This window comes from Epinephelus fuscoguttatus, linkage group LG18 (assembly GCF_011397635.1).
Source record: "Epinephelus fuscoguttatus linkage group LG18, E.fuscoguttatus.final_Chr_v1".
Lineage (NCBI taxonomy): Eukaryota > Metazoa > Chordata > Actinopteri > Perciformes > Serranidae > Epinephelus > Epinephelus fuscoguttatus.
The window spans coordinates 16798520-16820842 of NC_064769.1; the positions used below are offsets into that span (position 1 = coordinate 16798520).

At 40.6% G+C, this 22323-nt stretch overlaps 1 protein-coding gene across 4 annotated transcripts in view; it reads left to right on the forward strand.

The window, feature by feature from the left end:
* Positions 1-22323, forward strand: part of LOC125905619 (astrotactin-2-like) — a 431706-nt gene that overhangs the window by 237768 nt on the left and 171615 nt on the right. For all 4 annotated transcript variants that reach the window (XM_049603723.1, XM_049603724.1, XM_049603726.1 and 1 more), the window contains one exon: positions 18248-18398. In XM_049603723.1, the coding sequence (XP_049459680.1) occupies positions 18248-18398 (151 nt within the window). The remainder of the gene's footprint in view (positions 1-18247; positions 18399-22323) is intronic.

Consider the following 22323-nt stretch of genomic DNA (forward strand, 5'->3'; position numbering starts at 1 on the left):
TATTTTTTTATTTTTGAAGGTCTATAACAAATACCGTAAATATCATTGTTTTTGCGATTGTATACTAAAGCCAGGCTGTGCAGCTCGGCAGCACAGGAATTCCCTTGCCCTTTTGTGTTTGAGTGTATACGTCCAAATAATATGTCTTCCACTTGAGTTGTGAGCTGTTTCCATGATAGTGGTGCAGGGGTTGGCAGCCTTTACTCTCACAGAGCTATTTTTGATGAAGAATTAACAAAAAAATCTGTCCATAAAACACGTATGAGCCTTGCAACAAAGGTAACACAGCCTATGCAGTCTAAATTAGTCTATCAACATTAATAATAGGTCTTTTTTGGATTTGGAAGCCATAGCAAGCTTAGTTTGGATAACTCAAGAGTAGCCACCACTGTTAAGGTTCAGGAAAACTAAAGGAAAAAATGCCATGCTATAGACATAAGACACACATTTTAGTTGACAAAATGTTAATAGTATTCAGTGTATAGGCTGCATATTTTTACAGTTAGAGAATGTTAGACTTGAACCTTGAAGCAGATGGGCTACAGCAGCAGAAGACCACACCAGGTGCCACTCCTGTCAGCTAACAACAGGAAACTGAGGCTACAATTCACACAGGCTGGAAAAATGTTGCCTGGTCTGATGAGTCTTGATTTGTGCTTCCACATTCAGATGGTAGGGTCAGAATTTGACGTAAACAACATGAAAGCATTGATCCATCCTGCCTTGTATCAGCTGTTCAGACTGGTGGTGGTGGTGTAATGGTGTGGGGGAGATTTTCTTGGCACACTTTGGGCCCCTTAGTACCAACTGAGCATGGTTTAAACACCACAGCCTACCTGAGTATTGTTGCTGACCGTGTCCATCCCTTTACTGTATGACCACAGTGTACCCATCTTCTGATGGCTACACTGATGGTTCACTGTACTCCAATGGCCTCCACAGTCAACTGTGTGATGCTAACATGTCAATATGGACCAAAATCTCTGAGGAATGTTTCAAACACCTTGTTGAATCTATCCCACCAAGAATTAAGGCAGTTCTTAAGGCAAAAGGGGGTCCAACCTGGTACTAGTAAGGTGTCCCTAATAAAGTGGCAAGAGAGTGTATTAGGCATATAGGATGTTGCAGTGCTGCTTATTATTTTTTAGCATGGCTGCTGTCTTACTACTGTTGGTCAGTATAACTAGCTGTAATCATGATACAGCAGAGTGCTTCTTGCTGTAGGCAACAGTAATTTGGTTTATTTGACAATGAAAATACATGTTAATATTAAAGATGAGCATTTTGTAAGTGTGTAAAAAACACAAATGAAACAGTAATTTGCCTACTTTTTAAAAAAGTACTAAAAAAAAAAATTACTAAAACAATTTATGACTGCTCCAAAGAAATAAAATGCAAAATACCCATTAAGCATTTAATCAGGTCATTAAATCCGAAGAAGGTCTCAGACTTAGAGGACTAAAGTGACAGCCAGAGCAGCATTACAAAAACTTAACTTCAGGCTACGCACATGGGGATCCAAAAAAAGAAAAAAAAAATGCAAATCCAAACAGGAAAGTAGTGTCAACAAGGTTATGGATTTGGCAATCCTACAGTACAATAACAAACTATTGGCAGCATAAAACTCGTGTTTTTTTCAGCCAACCAGCCAGTAGAAGCTGGCATGCATCAGTGCAGCTGAACATCACAAAACATGTCAGAGCATCAGCTGCAGATTAAAACAATCACCCATCTATGGAATCCAACTGACACCGGCCTGAGACATGATATTTCATTTGAAAACCAGATTCTCTGCCATAGCTGCATAGAAAATGTTGCACTTGTCACATAATGTAAAGGACAGATTCATATTGTGATCCATGAGTTCACTGCGTGCATGTAAATCACTGCAACTCATTATTTTGCCTAGCCACCACCCAAAAGTTTCCATCATCTTTCAATAATAATCATCAGCACACATGATAGCACATACTGTGCATTTATTAATACTGATGCATCCATCTAGCTGTCCATTTACGGCTTAACCAGGGCTGGGTCACGGGGGCAGCAGGCCGAGCAAAGCACCCCAGACATTCCTCTCCCTAGCAGTGCTTTCCAGCTCCTCCTGGGGGACCCCAAGGTGTTCCCAGGCCAGATGAGATATGTAATCCTTCCAGCGTGTTCTGGGTCTACCCCGGGGCCTCCTACCAGTGGGACATGTCCGAAACACCTCTAACTGGAGGCGCCCAGGAGGCATCCTGATCAGATGCCCGAACCACTGCAACTGACCCCTTTCGGCGCAAAGGAGCAGCGGCTCTACTCCAAGCTCCCTCTGGATGTCCGACCTCCTTCCATTTCTAGGGCTGAGCCCAGCCACCCCATGGCGGGAACTCATTTCTGCCGCTGAGCTGGAAGGCAAAGCTTTTGATTTGCTGGTCCATTCATGTCTGAACCCTCACCTATAGTCATGAGCTCTGGGTAGTGACCAAAAGAATGAGATCACGGATACAAGCGGCCAAAAATAGTGCGTACAGAGGCAAAAATACAGTAGAACAAACACAAATAAAACACAGAAGTAATAAATGAAAAAATGAGGCATTAAAAGGGAAAGCTTTCCTCTAAAAATATGTTTTAAGCAATGATTTGAAAACAGGTACTGTGCTGGCCAGCCAAATCTCCTCAGGCAGAGAACTCCAGAGCCTCGAGGCCTTGATGGCAAAAGCTCAGTCACCTTTACTTACCAATTTCGATCTAGGGATGACGAGCGAGGGTAGGCTTGAGGATCTCAGGTCACGACTTGGAGCACAGGTCATCAGAAGCTCAGCTGTATAACTGGGTGTTAAACCATATTGAGCTTTAAAAGTTATTAGAAGAGCCTAAAATCAATATGGCTGGATTTGGTCTGGTCTTCCATGGTCAGCTATGTCAACAGGGAAAATGTGTTAGGTCAAAAGTACTCAAATGCCTTTAAGAACGGTCCACAATGTGAATTCACAAAAGGTCAGAGGTCCAGAACAAACCCCCGTCCCTGTTTATTTTTTTGGTCTTTGTTGTGTGGTAAACCATATCTTGTTTGTTTAGTTATTTTCCAAGGATGGTGTCTTGACTCAATGATCGGTGCCTTGAGCGTGGTGTGAGTGCCAGATGGAACCACTGATCCCAGCCTTCAGTGGTCAGCAGCTTCTGCGTGAGCCAACTGCTTTATGAGAATGAATGGATTTGTCTATCCGTACTTTAGATTCTCTTGTCTTGATCAATTTTCCTTTAAGGACTTTAAGGATGAGACCTTGTTGCTATGTTAGTGATTACCCTCTCACATCACTGACACAGAAACTGGCGACTGAGCACTCACGAAACTTGTTCAGGACTTTGAGATGCTTCTGCCTTCGTGGGTCCAGACGGCTGCTAAGGGAAATGTCTCCATGCTTTAAAATACACATATGGAGAGACTGAGGGTACTTTGGCGGTAATTACAGCTGACTCCCACTGATTAGAATCTCACTAAATGTAGCTGAGGTTGTCTTTATGCCCTGACGAGATACCTTGGCAAGTACCTGTTGCGTGATTGGAGCAGAGCGAGGCTGTCAGCACCCACACTGACCCAACAGAGGCCAATTAGAGCAATGGGAATGTCAATGGTATAGTTAATGACATAATGCTAAACAATCATTGCCCTCAGTTGACAACTTTTACTTGGTAGACAGCATTTTAACACAAAGTGTGTCATCATCCCAGCATGTCATGAGCTGTTATGATACAGCACATATACGTGCTTAAAATAGCCCAGTCAGCCACCGTACTGAAAATGGATTTAAACACATTCGTGCAGAGCATGCTCACTTTACCTGACTAGATTTCTCAGAATCTTCACTGCACTTACTGACACCAGATATTCAATAAACTAATTTGAAATTCAGAAAGCCTAAAACACAGTAATCACTGAGTGCTGAATTTTTATGTCTGACGTGTGTCATACAAATTGTTGTTGCAAATTTTTTCCACTATCCAAACTTTTTCAGAGTTTTTAGTAAATTGCCTGAGGAGCACAGAACTCCCAAGGCGACTGCACACATCTGCTTACTCTGACGTAAATGGGATTGCAGCATGGCTCTCAATTAATTAGCCAAGGTATGTCACTTACTTTGAAAGAGGGTTGTGATCAGTGATAGTGAGCTAAAATGAGGACACGTTTTAAAGGAACAACAGTTTATAGCCATACATCTGCTGCATGTCGATTTGATTCAATGCGGAATATTTATGACGAAAAAAATTACAGTCTTTTTTATTTAGCTAGGAGGCAAAGCAATTATATCAAAGCAATTATTCCTTTTGTGCTTTTCCTTTTTCTTGACTATCGCTCGAATGCCACCATTATTGCGTGATGAATAGACCTCAGTGGGTTACATCACAACTGCAGGTGCAAATTGAGCACTTCAGCAGAGAGCAAGAACTTCTAGCTTTCGTTTACTTTGCAGCAGAGGAGCTTCATTTGGGTTACAGCAAGTTACACGATTCATCAGTGGAAGCACGTCTCTTGATAAAAGTGGCGAACATATTGTCACTTCTGGAATTATACCAGCAGTCTTTTTAGAGTACACTTATGCTTCAGTGTATGAGCTTCATTTATATATTGGCTTTCTGGATTATCTTATTTAGTATTGGTAACTTATAGTGAGATATTATGTCTGACACTTTATAGCAACATGGCATATTACATATTAACCATTGTAATAGACAGATACAAAGCCATATTTCTTGTCTGCCACTGTGAGTCAAGCACTCAGACATTAATCATCCTTGAATGGCATTGCGCCAGGAAATAACTAAGAACTTTGAAAACATGAAAGAGGAAACATTGTATGATTGATTTAAAAGCCCACTTTAATTGGAATAATAAGTTAATGATGTGTATTTGCTTAATGATAAGTTCCTGTAACATACGAAGGAGGATCTGTCAGATTGTCATGAATAATGCAGGCGACTCATTATCCAAACCATTTTTGTGGAACAGAGTCCCGTGGGACTTTATGGAGTTTCTGGCTGATACACTTTCCCAAAGTGTTTATGCAGGCATTGATGTAATCAGTCAGTCATGATAGACATGTTGATGCGGGAAGTGGTGAAATGCACTGTCGCTGCGGCACTTTAAAGGATGCAACCCCGTTTCACTTCTGCCCATCGGCTCACTGACAGAGCTTGATGAAAAGTGAGTGTCAAGGTAAGTGTCGGCGCAACCGAGCTTGGCGTTTAACTGGAGATATTTTGTCTCTTGATATCAGCATCACCCGACCTCACATCAATTAGGCTTCTTTGATAAGCCTTTGAAATGAGCTTGATGTAGAATTACATGCTCAGTATGTTGAGTTTTTTCTTTTCAGGTACATGGCATATTGTCAAAGAAAAAGGCTTATACATTTAAACCAGCTTACTTTTTTTTATTTTGCCAAAATCACACACAAAATCATATTCCCCCAGTCTCCTGTAGTTGTATCTGGCCATGCTGGTAAGCCCAGTTTTATTCACTTTAGTGAAGTGAAATGGATTTTTATGTATTTGTGGTCCTCAAAGCATTGAACAATTACTTGTGGTTAGTCTCTGGATAAATCCACATACTTTACTTTTTGGTGTTTTCTCCTGGAAACCATTTTATTTCTTCTTCCTTTTCCTTTCTTCTTCTTTTTTTCCTGCAGCCTTTGAATCACAACATTCATATCAAGAATTTTTGTTTCTGATAGTTATGCAAATTAAGCAGTGTTGCCCCAGATAAATAAGGCCAACCTTGACCACAGGTAATCATGTTTTTTTTTCTTGGTTACTTTCCCATTCCCTGAAAGTGAATGAATTACGGTTGTGGATAAATTTAAAACACAGGCTGCCATGTGAGGCATCCCTTCCTGATTGGCTTAACCAGTGCATGCAAATTTCGTTGCCCTTCTCCACAGGGGTGAGTGTGCAGAGCTTATTACATGGTAAGACGTGTGTGAAATAGAACGTCCGTCCGTCCCTGGTTTCACTCTGACTACATACCTTATTGGAAATGTCTCCACACACTGTGTTAACCTGCTTGACTTAAAGGTGACCACAATGGTGTGTTTAGCTGTTTACTTATAAAAGAAGAATTAAAGTGCTGTCGTATTTAAAAGCACAGACGATTATGAAGTCGCCGAGCTGCATCTTAAAGATTTGCTCGCCTTTTTCCCCCCATTATGTATACACTTTAATGACTTCAGTTGTATAGTCCCTGACATTTAAAGCCAGACACTGTAGGGGAAGATTAATATCGGTGAATGTCCGTACTATACTGTAAGGTGTATTTAAATACAGGAAACATAAAAAGGGATAAAGTGGTTCCTTATAATAAAATCAGAGCTTCTGCTTTTGCAGAGTTCAGCACTTAGCTCTGGTTTTATTATTGCTTGTATGAAAGGGATTATTTACGAATTGAGACATTTACTGTATATTCTGTACACACCGCTTTTGAAATCACGCTTTATTCATTCATCAGTATATTGACAGTCATAAATTATTTAATTTGCCTCTTTGCAGTGCTTTGAGAGGTGAATGCAAAGTCGCAAAGCAAAGCACCCTCGCAAATAGCCTGCTGTTTGTGAATTACCCTCCAGTTAACACTGTACTTGCTCTGACAGTGCACTACATTTTGTTTAAAGTAAAGACCCATTTCATAAGGTTTTCCTTTAACAGCAGAACCCCAAACAGAATGCAGTGCATAAAATATGTTTTGCTGTGTTCAGTGTTTGGTCTGGTTAACTAATCAATAACTGCATCAGTATTGGAATTCAGGCTGAGCCTCTTTTCTTTGTCTTTGTTGTGCTGAGAAACAAGAAGCCATTGTACATGCTGTACCTTCAAGCCATTGTTGTGATGTGTAAAATCCAAGCTTGCCTTGCCCTTGTACTGTATAAAAAATTAAGTTTTTGTCTACAATAGTAAAGTAGCGAAGTAAAGCTTTGGTACATTCTGTTTATGTTCAGTTGGCAGCACTTTACATTACAGCTAGGTGATAACATGGAAATGGTAGGGTAATAGTTTGACAATCTCACTGTATAATGACGAAAACTCTGTCTGTGGGTCTGTTCCACGTTTTTCTCCTCACTGACTTGGTCAATCCATGTGAAATTTGGCACAGTGGTAGAGGGTCATGGGAGGATGCAAATGAAGCAATATTACATCAGTTGGCCAAAGGGGGCGCTATAGCAACCGATTGAAATGGCAAACTTTGAATGGATATATCTCAGGTCCCGTATGTCGTAGAGACAGGAAACTTTGCACAGAGATGCCTCTCCTCATGAGGAACAAATTTGCCCCAAGAACCCATAACTTCCGGTTATATAGATTTTCTACCATTTTGAATTTTTTTGAAAAACACTTAAAATCGATCTCTTCCTAGGAAGTTTGACTGATCTGCATGAAACTCGGTGAACATAATCTAGGGACCAATATCTAAAGTTCCCTCTTGGCAAAAGTTGGAAAACTTACTAAAACTGAGCTTCTATAAGGCAATGAATATTGCAGAGGGCGTAGCTCATCACATAAAGGTGTATAACATCTTAAGGGTTTCACCGATCACCACGCAACTTTGTAGGCATATGACCACACATAATCTGAGGGAACCCCTCCATTATTGACTCCATCAAACAAAATGGGGGCGCTAGAGAGCTAATTTCTTATCTAGGCCTAACCGCCATATCGATTTTTACTAAACTTGGTAGATATGTAGAACAGGACGCCTCAAGGTGACTGGAGAAATTTAACTCTAATTGGCAACTGGGTGGTGCTATAACAACAGAAAAATGCTTAAAAATGACTAAAATGCGACCGATCGCTGTGGCTCCCCCTGTGGCCGAATGTTTGGGTTTTTTTCTAATTTTTGGTATGACTAAGTCATGGTATGGTATGCTGTACATAATCACGGAAACTGCCAGCGTGTCATTCTGTCAGTCAGTCATTCTGTCTGTCCCACGTTTTTCTCCTCACTGACATGGTCAATCTATGTCAAACTGCACATAGGAACTGAGGATTGCATAGGTAGAAGGTGACAAAGCAACTTTTTCCAAAAATTACACTATTAGTATTAGTAATTGAATTGTATGCACGTATGCACGAGTTACTGCGCACCACGTTGATATATGTATCCACCTCAAACGGACATCAGCTCTAGCCGAACAATCGTACTATCAAATTCACAAACTCTGTCTGAATACTTTGCTTTTCTTAATGGGTTCAGTTGACTATTTAATCTGCAATTTCCTATGACCTGTATCCCAAACACACACCACGTGAAACTGTACGTGGGCAACTGTGCACTCAATGGGTATGGACTAGTAAATAGGTAATAATGAAGTACTACTATGTAATTAAGTAATAACAGGTAATAGCTTGGTATTAATAATGGGTATATCTGGGTGATGTTAGACTGAAATGTATGGAACAGGGTAATATGAGGACAGAAAGAAAGGGTATAATGTGGAAATATTTTTCCATGTTACTACTGAGCTGTAATGTTAAGTGTTGCCCCTTTTCCCAAACATCTCTTTCATACTTGAATAACTAGCTCTCTGACTCACTGTCCCATTAGCAACGATTGAAACTGAATCTTATATTAGCGTTGCATTTATGCTGTTTATTATTGAACCAAAGCCAATGTGTCAACAAACATGTCATAAATTTCACAGTATGTGATATTCAGAGACTCTAGACTGTGCTCCAAGACTAGTGTTTTTGTCAATAAGGAACTGTTAATAACCCTCAGTAGCCGCTGACAACCCACACTGGTGATTGACGACCTCACTCACCGTGACCAAGTGAACCATCAAAATGTGACACTGCCAATAATCCAATGCAACTGCAAACAGTTGACACAAGAAAACCATTAAGAACATAAATCCCCTTCCTCTTACTCATATCTACATCAAAATATGTTTTACAACTCAAAGCATTGATGTATTCGCTTTTATTTTATCACTTAGAGTTACCTGCTTTTTTCACTCACTAGATTTTCTCTTAGTGATTACAGCAAGCTTAAAGAAAATGCACTCTATTCAATGACGAAAGTGCTTGATGAGAGTCAGCATATTTGTGCAGGGCTGGAGCTAGAGCATTAATCAAGTGCAGGGGCAGACCAATAACGGGCTCTGTAATCATGCTGGAGCAGCGCTCTAACTTTGGGCAGCGTCGCCTGGTCATTCATCATCTGGAAAAGCAAGAGGCAGAGAGGGAGATTAATAACAAGTACATTAGTCAGTGTTTAGATGCAGCCGATGTGCTTCTGGGTCAACCAACACAGTCATGGTGCCAAAAGAGATGATCTTGATTAGCTAATGATTTGAAAAAGAAACATTATCAGGATATAAGTTTGTTGTTGATTTTGGTAACAAATAATTTCCGAATTCTAATAGAATATAGTTTTTGGCTCTTCTACACACCTTTATGGATCAGTTGCTAGGTTCCTCTTAATTAAACAATGAGAGGCGACTTTGCTGAATACTTTCAGCACTTTGTGCCACAATTTAATATGTTGTGCTATGTTATAAGAAACTTTTCAATATCCTTTTTTTCTCTTCAGCATTTGTTTCAGCAATTTCCGTCCGTCTGGACTGTCTTGCAACAGGGATCTTGGAATTGATTGGGTTTTTTTTTTCCCTCTTCGACTCACTATTCCCTCTATCCAGAAGGAGAGCCTGTTAGCATGCACCTCACAGCTGAGGCAACCCATTATTTTTGTCTGCCTCACCTTCCCCACCCTCTGTTTTCCTCTGAATTAAGGAGTCATTTGTCAGTGCTTTGAGTGCCTGCCAGAAAGAACTGATGCACAGAATGCCATGTGTTGCCTGTCTAATTCAGAAAAAATTGAGTTGCCAAATAAAGAGAAGAATAAGACATTGGAGAGCGAGACAGAGAATGAACTTTTTAAGATTTTGCTACAATACAATAACAGCACAATATTCCTTTGTGATTGTGCAAAGCAAGAGGGCAACCCACAGGCAGTTCCTAAACCATGGTGAAGAGGTTTGGGATCTACAAAAAGAAAAAAAAGAAAAAAGTTTTCAACAACAGTATCAGTCTTAATTGCAACCTGACCCCTCGCCCTATCTACTCTGCTTACATTTGCACAATTGTGTGACGGGATCACGAGAGTAAGCGCCAAGCAAGCCCATGCGAAATCAACATGGACAATAAACCCTTCAACATGAGGCCCACACTGGTGCCGACTTTTAATTTTCCACTACCCCTAACTAGAAGCACGAGTGCTGGGTAATGAAGCAAACATCATACAAATGTAAGTTCTGTCTTGCTGCCTCAGGCAAATAAACCTACAGCTACAATTTACTAATACTGCATTTTAATGGTGGGTTTAAAATCACAGAAAGTGCAGTCAGTTAAAATGAACCATGAGCTGAATTTATTTGAATTGCCTTTTTAATCACATATTCGCACCATCCACCTTTATAGCACAAGCTGATTGTGTTAGGGATGCTATACATTTACAGTTTAACAGTACACATAGGTATAAAGCAATTTAGCAGTTGAACAATCAAAGCATCTTTCAGTATTCATGGTTGCCAATGCTTCTTGCACGAATATGGAGAGTGCATCTCACAGTTTAGCTCTTTGTGGATACCCTACCCTCCCTTTTAATGCTGAGCGCTATCCAATGACACTCAGGGGGTATTGAGTCGAGTTGATTGGAATCAGTTTGGAAAAAGCAATTCTTGAATTATTTTTACTATTATTCTTTGCTATGGAGACTATCGCCACAAATATTACAGTTTTTGCTATGAGATCATATACAGTACTGACAAATCAACCCAAGTAGATAATGGGCCCAATTAGCAAAAGTGTTCTGATTATCTGTAACTCTGTGCCTCACAACACTCTCAATCCTCATTAATTATTTAAACCAGGTGTCCTGAAATGAAGCATGATTCAGAAATCGCAGAATGGATTTGATGCTATAATATAAACCCTGTCCCAATTCTAATGTATTTATTAGCATTCAAAATATAGTGTTCAGCTCCCACATCTCAAATTTAGGCGCATAGTTTTTGTAGCTGTAGAATTTTTTTGTGACCCAGGCTGCTGAGCGTGACAGCTTGCCAGCCATTGTTGCCCAGCAACCCAAAACAAGCGCATATGCGCAAACAACAGTAATAGTTTTTCTCTCTGCATTACGCAGCCACATGATGGTGACCCTCTCATCCACCGGGAGGAAGTCCAACTGTGCAGCAGCCAGCCAGTGATTTGTCAATAGTCCTACAACCACCTGGCACATCTCGCCATGGATAATTCCAGAGTAGGGGAGTCCACCATCTATCAAGGAGTTTGATTCCAGAGCCAAAGCTGTGTATAGAGGTGAGCCCAACTGCATTTTGTTGGTACCTCTCGCCTCCACGCACCAAATCAGGCACCCTCCTAATAAAAGAGATTACATTCCATGTTCTGAGGGGGAGTTTCACTCTCCAAGATCCACAGTGACTAAATATGTTGCACCCCTGGCCTTTGCCCAGTAGGTATTGCACTGATCTCTACCTTTTGGCATGTAGGGTCTTTGGCTCTGGAACAATTTGCCAGCTTTTTGTCCCCAAAAGATTATCATTCAGTTCCAATGCATCAGGGAAATGTGTTTCCCTTTTTGCATTAAGTCAAGCACACTGAATGCGGGCAACAGACTCTGACAGCAGTCCACCCTCTGCTGTTTTTGATATTCATCAAGGCGTAGCTGAGTTCTTGAGATTGTCCAGTTCGATGATGACATGGCAGCATTTCCACTGTATTGGGATGATGTTTCCTTTCTGGTTTCATAAGTCAGTGATCTCTGATATACATCAGAAAGTTTGCAGCTCACTGTGACTGTGACACAGCAGTATCCCGAGATCCAAGGCCAATCGGCTATGCGCCTGAACCAGCCAGGAGGAGATAGCAGAACTCACAAATAGCAAATATTTTGGGGGCTCCAACCATGGTTGTGAATGGAGAGTGGAGACATGAAGCAAAGATTTTTATTCTATTCAGTCTTTGTCCTGACCACACACCTGAGCTTTGGTTCGTGATCAAAAGAAGAGATATGATATATACAGTTGGGTCCCCCACAAGGTGGCTGGCCTTACTCTGCGTGATAGGGCTCAAAGAACACCTTTGTTTAGACCCTTGCTCCTCCATAGGGAGACGTTTGAGTTGGTTCAGGATCGTACCATATGAAGAGCGACCCCTCGGTGCGTCTCTTTCGGAAGTGTACAACAACAGAAGACACGACCTTGAGGTAGACCCAGGAAGACTTCATCTGTCAGTTTGACCAGAAGCAGGTGGAGGTGGAAGTTGCCACCGTGCTGGTTTTCTCTGCTCCACCTATTGCCCAGAAGACTCCATTTTAGGCTAATCCATTCTGTATTTCTAAACTGAGTAAAGGGATGTGTTAATAGTGTAGCTGAACTTCCATTCTGACCTATGTTTCATGAGAATTCTTTTACTGAAAAATGATTGTGGCTAAAGATAAATGGTTAAATTGGTCCTAGCAGCAACAATAATCATCAATTCTACCAACTATCAAAGTAAATATGGAGGAACAAACAAATTTGAACTCTGTAGCAGTTTGGGGCATTTTCAATTTATGTGTTTGGAGAGTTCAGTTCACATATCCTGTGGCTATTCTAGAAATGCTCACCCAAACAGTGCAGAATAAATAAAATTAAATACATGAATACGAGATATCCTCCAGGGACCGCGACTGGTTGACCAAAAGGTTAATTTCCCTCCCTGTTTACAGATGCTGTTTTTTGGCCTCAAGAAAGACATGCTTGACTACAGCAGAGAGTCAGCACCATTGTGGCCAGCAAAACAGTAAACTATAATATATTGCCAGAAAAAAAAAGTATCTTTGAAGGGTTGCATTTGTGCATCGATCTTGAGTACTGGGAATTGCTGGATGCCATCAATGCTGCTATAACCCTCTCTTCTTGACTGGTGGTGTTCCCCAGTTCTTCTGGGCTGTGGGTAATAAGCGGGCTACAACATTTGTTTCTTCATTTTCGTTTAATTTTTACCAGCACGGCAAGACAGTACAAACACATTCCAGCTTAGGGGTATCTCTCATACCTGACCCAACAAAACAAGGGCAGGTAGGAACTAATTAGATCATGACCAAGGGAACACAATGACACCACTTAAACACTGCACCTAAAAATATAAGCAGAGTACCCATTAAAAAATAACACCATGACTTAAGTAATAAAAATAACCCAAGAATATAATGTGTGCAGTAATTATGGTTACGCTACTATTGTATAATGGGTATGCTATAACCGTTTCAGCAGTTTTTGTTTTGAATGCATTTCTTAATTCGATGTAAACAGAAGGTGACACTTTAATTATCTTAAACTGTGTTTATATCTTTAATCACATTCAGCAGTGTAATAGTATTTTTACACAAGGGGGCCATTATCTACAATGATTCAAATATTTTAATAGTAAATATTGTTGCTATATCATGCTCCCTCTTGTGGTCAACAGACTAAAATTATTACAAAATATAGTTTCTTCTGTTTCATTGATGCCATTCATATCCACATTTATATTACTGCATAAATCAAATAGAAAATAAGCACAGTCAATTAAGTGGCCATTGAAAACACAAAGCATAAATAGCCAGAGTTCTCCCATAGATTACAAAAAACAAACAAACAAACAAACTCCTGATTCCATTAATCAAAAGGCAGAATATCCACATTTTTAACTGAAAGGTTTGCTTGGTTGACATCTTTTTTTTTTTTTTTTAACATATATATATATATATATATATATATTTATTCAGAGTGTGTGACAGTGAGTGATTTTCCATCAGCACAGCACTATGTCAGCAAAGGTTTGATTTTGCAAAGGGGACGGTTTCCATGTGCTGTCAGTGAGCGGTAATACTTCACCACTCACACAGAAAGAAGATGTGCCAATTACGGGCTGATGTGCCATAAATCTAACATGAAAACCAAATGTTTAAAATAACAAAAAAAAAATCCCCCTGCTGAAAACAGTGTGAGGTGTTAAACAGCATTCCAAATGCTGATCACACATGAGCAGACACTATGAAATATGAAAAAAAAAAAAAAAGATAGTATTTTGTAATTGAAAAGGGAGGTAGGTGTCTGCCCACATCTACCCGCAATACATCCTTGCTTATATTAATAAGATATGAATTTTGAAGGTTTTTTTTGTCAATGCCGTGCACAGGGCATTCCTACCTTTTTTATGAATTTTAATGCTTTGTCTTTCATCTTTGCCTAAAGCCAATGACAAGGTCACTATACAATTCTTTTCACAAAAACATTCAACAGTGAATGCAGAGTCAATAAGAGTTTGCTTTGCCACCTTTGCTCATTGATGAAACTTTTCAAGATACATGCCTCTGTGATGTTTACAACTATTTTGAAGACAGGTTACTTTTTAAAACACTTCAATCAAATTAACAGCAACATCATTATGCATGTTATTATGTTCAGTTGCACTACCTTTGCCAGATAGGTACTTGAGTACACATAAATGGAGACACGCAACAACAGTGACAGTGACAACGCAATACACTCGCTCAGCGGGGCATCTGTCTTCCCATCATTCAAGATCGTGTTGCTGTTTGCAGAGTCGAGTCACCATCACAACACATTTTGGTCCCTGCGGTCCCATTGCAAGAGACGGGGCTTTTGTTTCTCTGCAAAGAAAAACACAGGGGTTGCTTACCCCTTCGTTCACTCTTGACAGCAGGCATGCAGAGCTCAGTGTATGGACATGGCTGAGCATGCTGAAGTGAACACAGCAGCCGAGCTGTACGGCATTGGTGAAGCTGACATTTCTCAGAAGAAAGCACAAAGATCCAGCATTTGGAAATGATAGATTCTTCCTTTGTTTATAATGATTTTTCTTTCTTTCAGAGAAGTAGCCCTGGCAGTGGCAGAGTGACACACACACACACACACACACACACACACACTGTACACAGATCAATTGATGTCTAACCAGACATAATCCCAATCTGAACTGAGAACATTATTTGCTCAACATTTTGGGGCTCTGGGCCTCTTTTGTGTCTGTCGGTTTGTCCACTACTGTGGTCTGGACTGAAATATCTTAAAAATTGTCCACTCAAAAACTACTGCCATAATGCATTGCCATGACATTTTGTACAGACATGCATGATCCCCAGAGGATGTACCCTGCTGACTTAATGCCCTGACTTTCCTTATAGCGCTGCTGTGATGTTGACATTTGTGGTTTTGAGGGATATGTCTCAGCAGCTATTGGATGGATTGCAATTAAATTTGGTACACACATTTATTTCCGGCGGCATGGTGGTGCAGTGGTTCACTCTACTGCCTCACAGCAAGAGGATTCCTGGTTCAAACCCCAGGGTGGTGGAGCCCCTCTGTGTGCAGCCTGCATGTTCTCCCCTTGTCAGCGTGGGATTTTTGCGGAGGCTCGGGCTTCCTCCCACAGTCCAGAGGCATGCGGGTTAATTGGTGACTCTAAATTGTCCGTAGGTGTGAATGTGAGCGTGAATGGTTGTCTGTCTCTATGTGTCAGCCCTGTGATAGTCTGGTGACCTGTCTAGGGTGTACCCCACCTCTCGCCCAATGTCAGCTGGAATAAGCTCCAGCCCCCCGATGACCCTTAACAGGATAAGCGGTTACAGAAAATGAAAGAATGAACATTTGTGTCCCTTCCTGGATAAATTGTAATAACTTTGGTGATGCCCTGATTTTCATCTGGTGTCATTATCAGGTCAAAATGCTCATTTATCCAGTACTTAGGTTTATTACTGAATACCTGCAAAACTAATGATTCCCATTTATCACTTTTTAATAGGTGTTAATAGTCATTATCAGCATTATAGACACTGGTTAAAGCAGACAGTGAAACATGGGAGTTTTTTAGTCACAAATGTGGAAGTTTTTTAGTCAGTCATCACTGCATTTCCAGCAGCATGTGTATCCCAGAACATGAGAGTTTTTTAGCAACACATCACAGTGTTTATGGGTGTTTTAGTGCCCCAGAACATGGGAGATTTTTAGCAAGTTGTAGCTGTGGATCCAGCTGCAATTGTGCCACCAAACGTAGGTGTTTTAAGCTAAATCACAATCTTTTTCTCACCATAACCAAGTGAGTTTTTGTACTTAAACATAATCACAGCACAGTTGAAACATAAAGAAACACAAAGTTTTGCCAAAGGCCATTAAGGCCATGGGATAATGGCATTCTGAACATAGTAGTCGACGTAGCAGGAGCCTTCCAACGTATATCTTTGATACTGATAACCACTGTTAACGCCAATTCAATGCAGTGACAACATTCCAAATGGGTGCATATTCCCATTAGCCTCGGCCGTGCCTTGTGTGTTGTGCTAATCTGCAATTGTTAGCATTCAACCACACTAAGAGCATGATAGGCGAGATGGCTAAGCTCAGACCACTGCTGGAGACAAAACAACACTGCCAGTCATCCATTAGCGAGACAGTGGCTTTATTGCCCCCAAACATGGGAGTTTTTGTGAGTTGTCACTGCATTTCCAGCAGTATTTGTGTTGTGTGTTTGGGAGTTATTTAGCAACACATCACAGCATTCCTGAGTGTTTTGTGCCCGAAAACATGGGAGACTTTTAGCGAGTCGTTGCTGTGTTTTCAGCTGTGTTTGTGCCACCAAAGGTGGGTGTTGTAAGCCAAATCATGATCTTTTTCTAACCATAACCAAGTGGATTTTGTGCCTAAACAGGATCACAGCTTAACCGCAGCATCGCTGAAACATAAAGAATCATAGACATTTGCCAAAGGCCGTTTAATAATATGATAACAGCATTCTGAATATACTAGTCGTCGCAGAAGCCCTCTAACCTACCAGTATATCTTCAATGCTGATAACCGCTGATAACACCTATTCAATTCAGCGATGACATTCAAAATGGGTGCATATTCCCATTAGCCTCGGCCGTGCTTTGTATGTGATGCTAACTGGCAATTGTTAGCATTCTAACACACTAAAATGGTGAGTATGATAAACATGTTAAACGTCAACATGCTGGCATTGTTATTGTGAGCACGTTAGCATGCTGACATTAGCATTTAGCTCAAGCAACTTTCAAAATACAGCCTCACAGAGCCACCAGCATGCCTGTAGACTCTTAGTTTTGTTATAAATGTATTGCTAATTTCTTTATTAATGAACAATAAATGTAATTTGAGTAAAGTTTTGTCATTATGCAGATCTGATAAATGCAGGCTCATCTAGCAGTCTAGCCCTCTAGTTCCACAAATGAAAAATAGAATTATAATGCTGTCCTATATGTCAAAAGTAACATTAACTGGGTAAATAGAACATGATGAGTTAAATAAACTAGAAATAAAGTAATTTACTATTTATCTCTTATTGCCTCTGCCTCTGAGTATGTATGCATGTATTTGTCTGTGCTTTCTGTTGTCTCCGTCAACACTGCCAGTTAGGGCGGGCCTGGATCCCTCGGCCCCGGATGAGTCCCGAGAGTTTATCGATGCAGAGTGATGATTCCCCAGGCTCTCCATCACACACCGTGACAAACATGTCCAATTAATGCCAATGCACCGATTAGTCCGAGACATGACCCACCATGAACCAGCACATTCCCCTGCATGCATCACTCCAGTCAAAGTTTTAAAAAAACAACAACAACAAAAAAAAAAAAACAGCTGTTTTAAAAAATGCTTTAAGCCTGGTACAGCACAACTCAAACCCTAGGGTACACCAGTTTTAAAATACTGTTGGATTGGGTTTAGCAAGGTTCACCTTTGTACTGCCAGTCACAAAACGGAGCTAAAGCTCACAGAGAAATCCTGACTTGGAGAATAAAATACTTTTCTGTATTCAGTAACAGCTCTGTTATTGTTACTGTTCATTTTCTACATTTTATTAGTATTTCAGCAATTACACTGACTTTCATAGCTTCTTACAGAATGAAAACGCGAGTTGCAAACATTATATGTAGTCATCAATTGCAGGTGGAAGGGTAAAGGCTACCAGTGCAGCAGAATATGTCACGTTATGTACGAGCATGAGCAGCTTCTTAATTGCACTAAAAACAGCGAGTTTATGAGAGACTGCTTTCCAGGTGGTGAGGGATGTTTAGCTGCTCAGATGTCCTTTTTCACTTGTCATTTTGTGTACTGGTGTGTCCTCATTTACACTCCATATGCAAAGGTTCTTTGTGTTGTTGTTTTAACTATTTTTCTTTCTTCCATTCCAGAGAAGAAGCCATGATGTCCACTTACTTTGAGACAGTAGAGGATCTGCTGGCATCTTTCGGGCCCGTCCGTGACTGCACCAAAGATAATGGTGGCTGCAAGAAGAACTTCAAGTGTGTGACTGACAGACAGCTAGACTCATCCGGCTGCATGGTAAGTGTAAGCAGATGCCATGTGCTGGCTTTGTATCTAGATTGACATGCTGACATGAACACGTTGCTGTGCATGTGGTAAATGTTCACTATTCTGTATGGTTTCAGATGATCCAAGGCTAATTAAATGTAGCTGTGTTAAACCCAGGGTGTATTAAAAATGTTTGTTTACCATTTAATTATTAGTTGGTCTTGAGAAATAATGTATGTAATAAAGTGTGCAGTAAATGCATAGCTACTGGGAGCAAAAGGCTGTGTGTGTGTGTGTGTGTGTGTGTGTGTGTGTGTGTGTGTGTGTGTGGGTGTGTGTGGGTGTATGTGTGTGTGTCAGAGATGTGCTTGCCAGTGATAGACTTACTGATAAAAGGCCTAGTACTTACACTTTTCATCCATCAGTCTGCTGTCAGCTGAACTCGCGCTGAGCTGTAGCTAACTAGCTAGCAGAGCTCAGAGGGTGTTGACAACCTATTCCAGTGGCAGCAGACTAGAGCCACACTCGTAATGCTGAATTCAAGCCTTTAGTCTGGCTAGACACACAGGAGCTACAGATATACTGTCTGGGCATGCTAGCACTCAAGTGTATAACCCTCCATGTTTTGTAGCTGTAACTGTGCACCTAAAAGTTTCCATAGGTTTAGGGCACAGTATTTATTAAGGTGGGCCTGTGTTTTATAATGTGTGCAAGAACCAAAGTGATCTGTAGATCAACCATAACAGTTTGATGACTCCATGCTAGTGAAAGCCGTGGTCAGAGGCATTATGTTTTTGGGTTGTCCAACCGTTCCATTCTGGTGAACACATCTTGAGAAAATATCTTCAAATTTGGCACAAATGTCGACTTACACTCAAAGATGAACTGATTAGATTTTGGTGGTCATAGGTCTCAAGTCAAGGTCACCGTGACCTCTTCGGTCTTCTTCTTGTGAACATGGTATCTCAAGAATACCTTGGGGGGCGTCAGTGGCTTAGTGGATAGAGCAGGTGCCCCATGTACAAAGGCTTCGTCCTTGCTGCAGCAACCCGGGCTCGATTCCAGCCTGCCACCCCCCCACCCCACGCCAAAAACATCTAAAAATAATCTTGGGGGGAAAAAAAGAATACCTTGAGGGAATTTCTTTAACTTTGGCACAAACATCCACTTTGAGTCAAGGTTGAAATGAGTAGACTTTGATGGTCTGGCGTCAAGGTCACTGATTCTTTGCTTCTGTTTCCCTCATGTGAATACAATATTTCAAGAAGGCCTTGAGGGTATTTCCTCAAATTTGCCACTTGGAAGAATGAACTGATTACAGTTTGAGGGTCGAAGGTCAAAGGTCAAGGTCATTTAGACCTTACAAAAGATGTTTTTGGCCATAACTCAAGAATTCATATGCCAATTATGAGAAAATGTCATACAGAAATCTAATAGAATAAAATGAAGTGATGACACCTTATCCAAAGGTCAAAGGTCAGCTTTACTGTGACATCATAATGTTTTGCAATAGCACTTTTCTGGCCAGTATGCCTTGTAATAACTCAAGAACAGAAGGGGAGATGTTTGGTCTGAAACTGATTTGGTGATCTTAAAACTGTTGGCTCAGGGAAGATGTGTGAAGCATCAGTGTTTTCACAGACATGATTGTAAACCGTAAGTGCAACTTGACTGGTTCAAGGAGGCTTACAATTGCAAGATGATAATCCTAGTTTACTCTTATTTTGAGATCTCATTGAAACATCATTCAGAGTATCTGCCATCTATATGTTGTATAAAAAGCAGGCTACTGGTTGTGTTTACTGTTGCTTAATTACATGTTATAGTTTCAAGGAATAAGGCGAGCTGCATCATTATTTCTCTATTTAATGCTGAATTGATTTGTAGGACTATAAGCTACTTGCACAATGCCACTAAGTGGCAAAAACAGTGACAGTGTGCCACTTACATAAATTAAGGCAGCATCATGTAGGGATGTCACGATCCAGCATTTTCACTTCCGATCCGATACTGATATTACAGCCTTGAGTTTTGGCCGATACCGGTACCGATCCGATCCAAGCGCGTATTATACATATTCACTTAGAATGATCCACAACAGTTGGTATGAGAAACTGACCCGTTTATTGTGAACAGGATTAAATAAACAAACTTTAAACTTGAACATTAACAGTAAATAAAAAATATAGCTGGTTTGCTTTGGCTGCTTTGGCCCCTTAATAAATAGAAAATAAATCAACACAAGAAATCTTTAAGATGTCCAACAATGAAATTAAAATAGCAGCAAGACTCCACACACTTGTGCTTTGGCCCCCTAATAAATAAAAAATAGATTAACACCACAAAACATTGTTGACATTTAACAAACAATGCAGCCTTTCCTTTTCAGTTATTTTAGTAGTGTCAGTGCCAGCCCGGTGCTGCTGTTTCCTTGGACCAACAGAGGGGACAAAAAACCACACACAATATTGTACACCTGTTTAAACAAGCAATCGTCCATCCAGGCTCCAGTTTCACTAATTCTGCTCAAAACAATGCCATCAGTGCTCTTTACTTAAACAGTAAGAGTGTAAACCAAATAAAAATATTACTCTCAAAAAACCAGAGCAGAAAACAAATAGTCAGTTAACTAAATTGACCGCTACTCTTTCTACCCTTCCCTCTGTGTGTGTCTGCCCTCTGCATGCTGGCCTGGTGGATTGATAGTAAGTGCTGGAGCGGATCACTGGAATGGAGTGCTTGAATCGCGGAGCGCTGGGCTGGCCGGAAAACCTGGATCAGAGTTCTGGGATCTGCATTTTTCCATGCAGTCCGATCTGATGCCGATGCACGTTTTTTGCTAATATCGGCGGCCGATACCGATCCAAATATTGGATCGGGACATCCCTAGCATCATGTATCCATCAATATAGCAAAGTGTGAGATTTTCTTAGTTTAGCATCATTTATAAATATACATTCACAGTCCCTCAGCCAAGAACAATATGCTGCACCAGCAGCTCCTGTTTCAAGAATTACTGCTACCATCAAAAAGCACAATCTATACAAAGGCACATTAGTAGGACATACATGTGATGGGGAACTATAGGAGCAATGTAAGCTACCAAAGCAAGATGGTAGGGCTTCGTTTTGAACAATGAAATAATTTCTCCATAATCCAAACTGTCTGCCATCTCTTTTTCAAATGAAGAGACAGATCAAGTGTTCGGTCAGCCTTTGAACATAGTTGCCCTGTTGCTTCTTTTGATCTGGTTAACAGTGGAAAACAAGCGCTTGACTGCTTAGCTCGGAAGAGTAATGAGTGCTCGAAGTAAACAGTCCATGTTTGGAAGAAAGACTTTGGGACAAAAGTCGAGAACCTTAATTTGTGAGGATTACCAGCACCATCAATCTCTTAGCACCGGTCAACCTAGCAAGGAGTTTAAATGAGTAGTCACAACTCCCAATCTGGCTCACACCCAATGGCGATGAAGAGGGTGCAACATAGCGATGGGGAGAAATGGGGGATCTCATTATACATCCATGAGAGGTCTCTGCCCATTATAGTCTATTTTTTCTCCAATAGATTTCAATACTGTAAGAAATAAGATTTTTTTTTTCTTTTAATTTGCAGCTAAATCATACATGTTTTTGTGATCATGATGGATGTGCTTAAGATTTCGATGGCACAGGGACATCAAGGCACATTCGTGGCTGAACAATAGGCAAGTGCCTCAGACAAATAAAACTGAAATAACCGCACCAACATAAATTGATTAAGTTGTTCATATAATGACCAGTGCTGTTGCTGCGCAGTAGTTCTTGCAGGATTTTGCATCTAACACCCCGATGAAGTATTGAATATATTCTAAAATTCATTCATTTACATAATCACCTCTTTTTAATGTTTCTTTCCCAAGATAATGCCGCTCATTAAATTTGCATGCCATCTGCTATATCCTAATATGGCTTTTGTG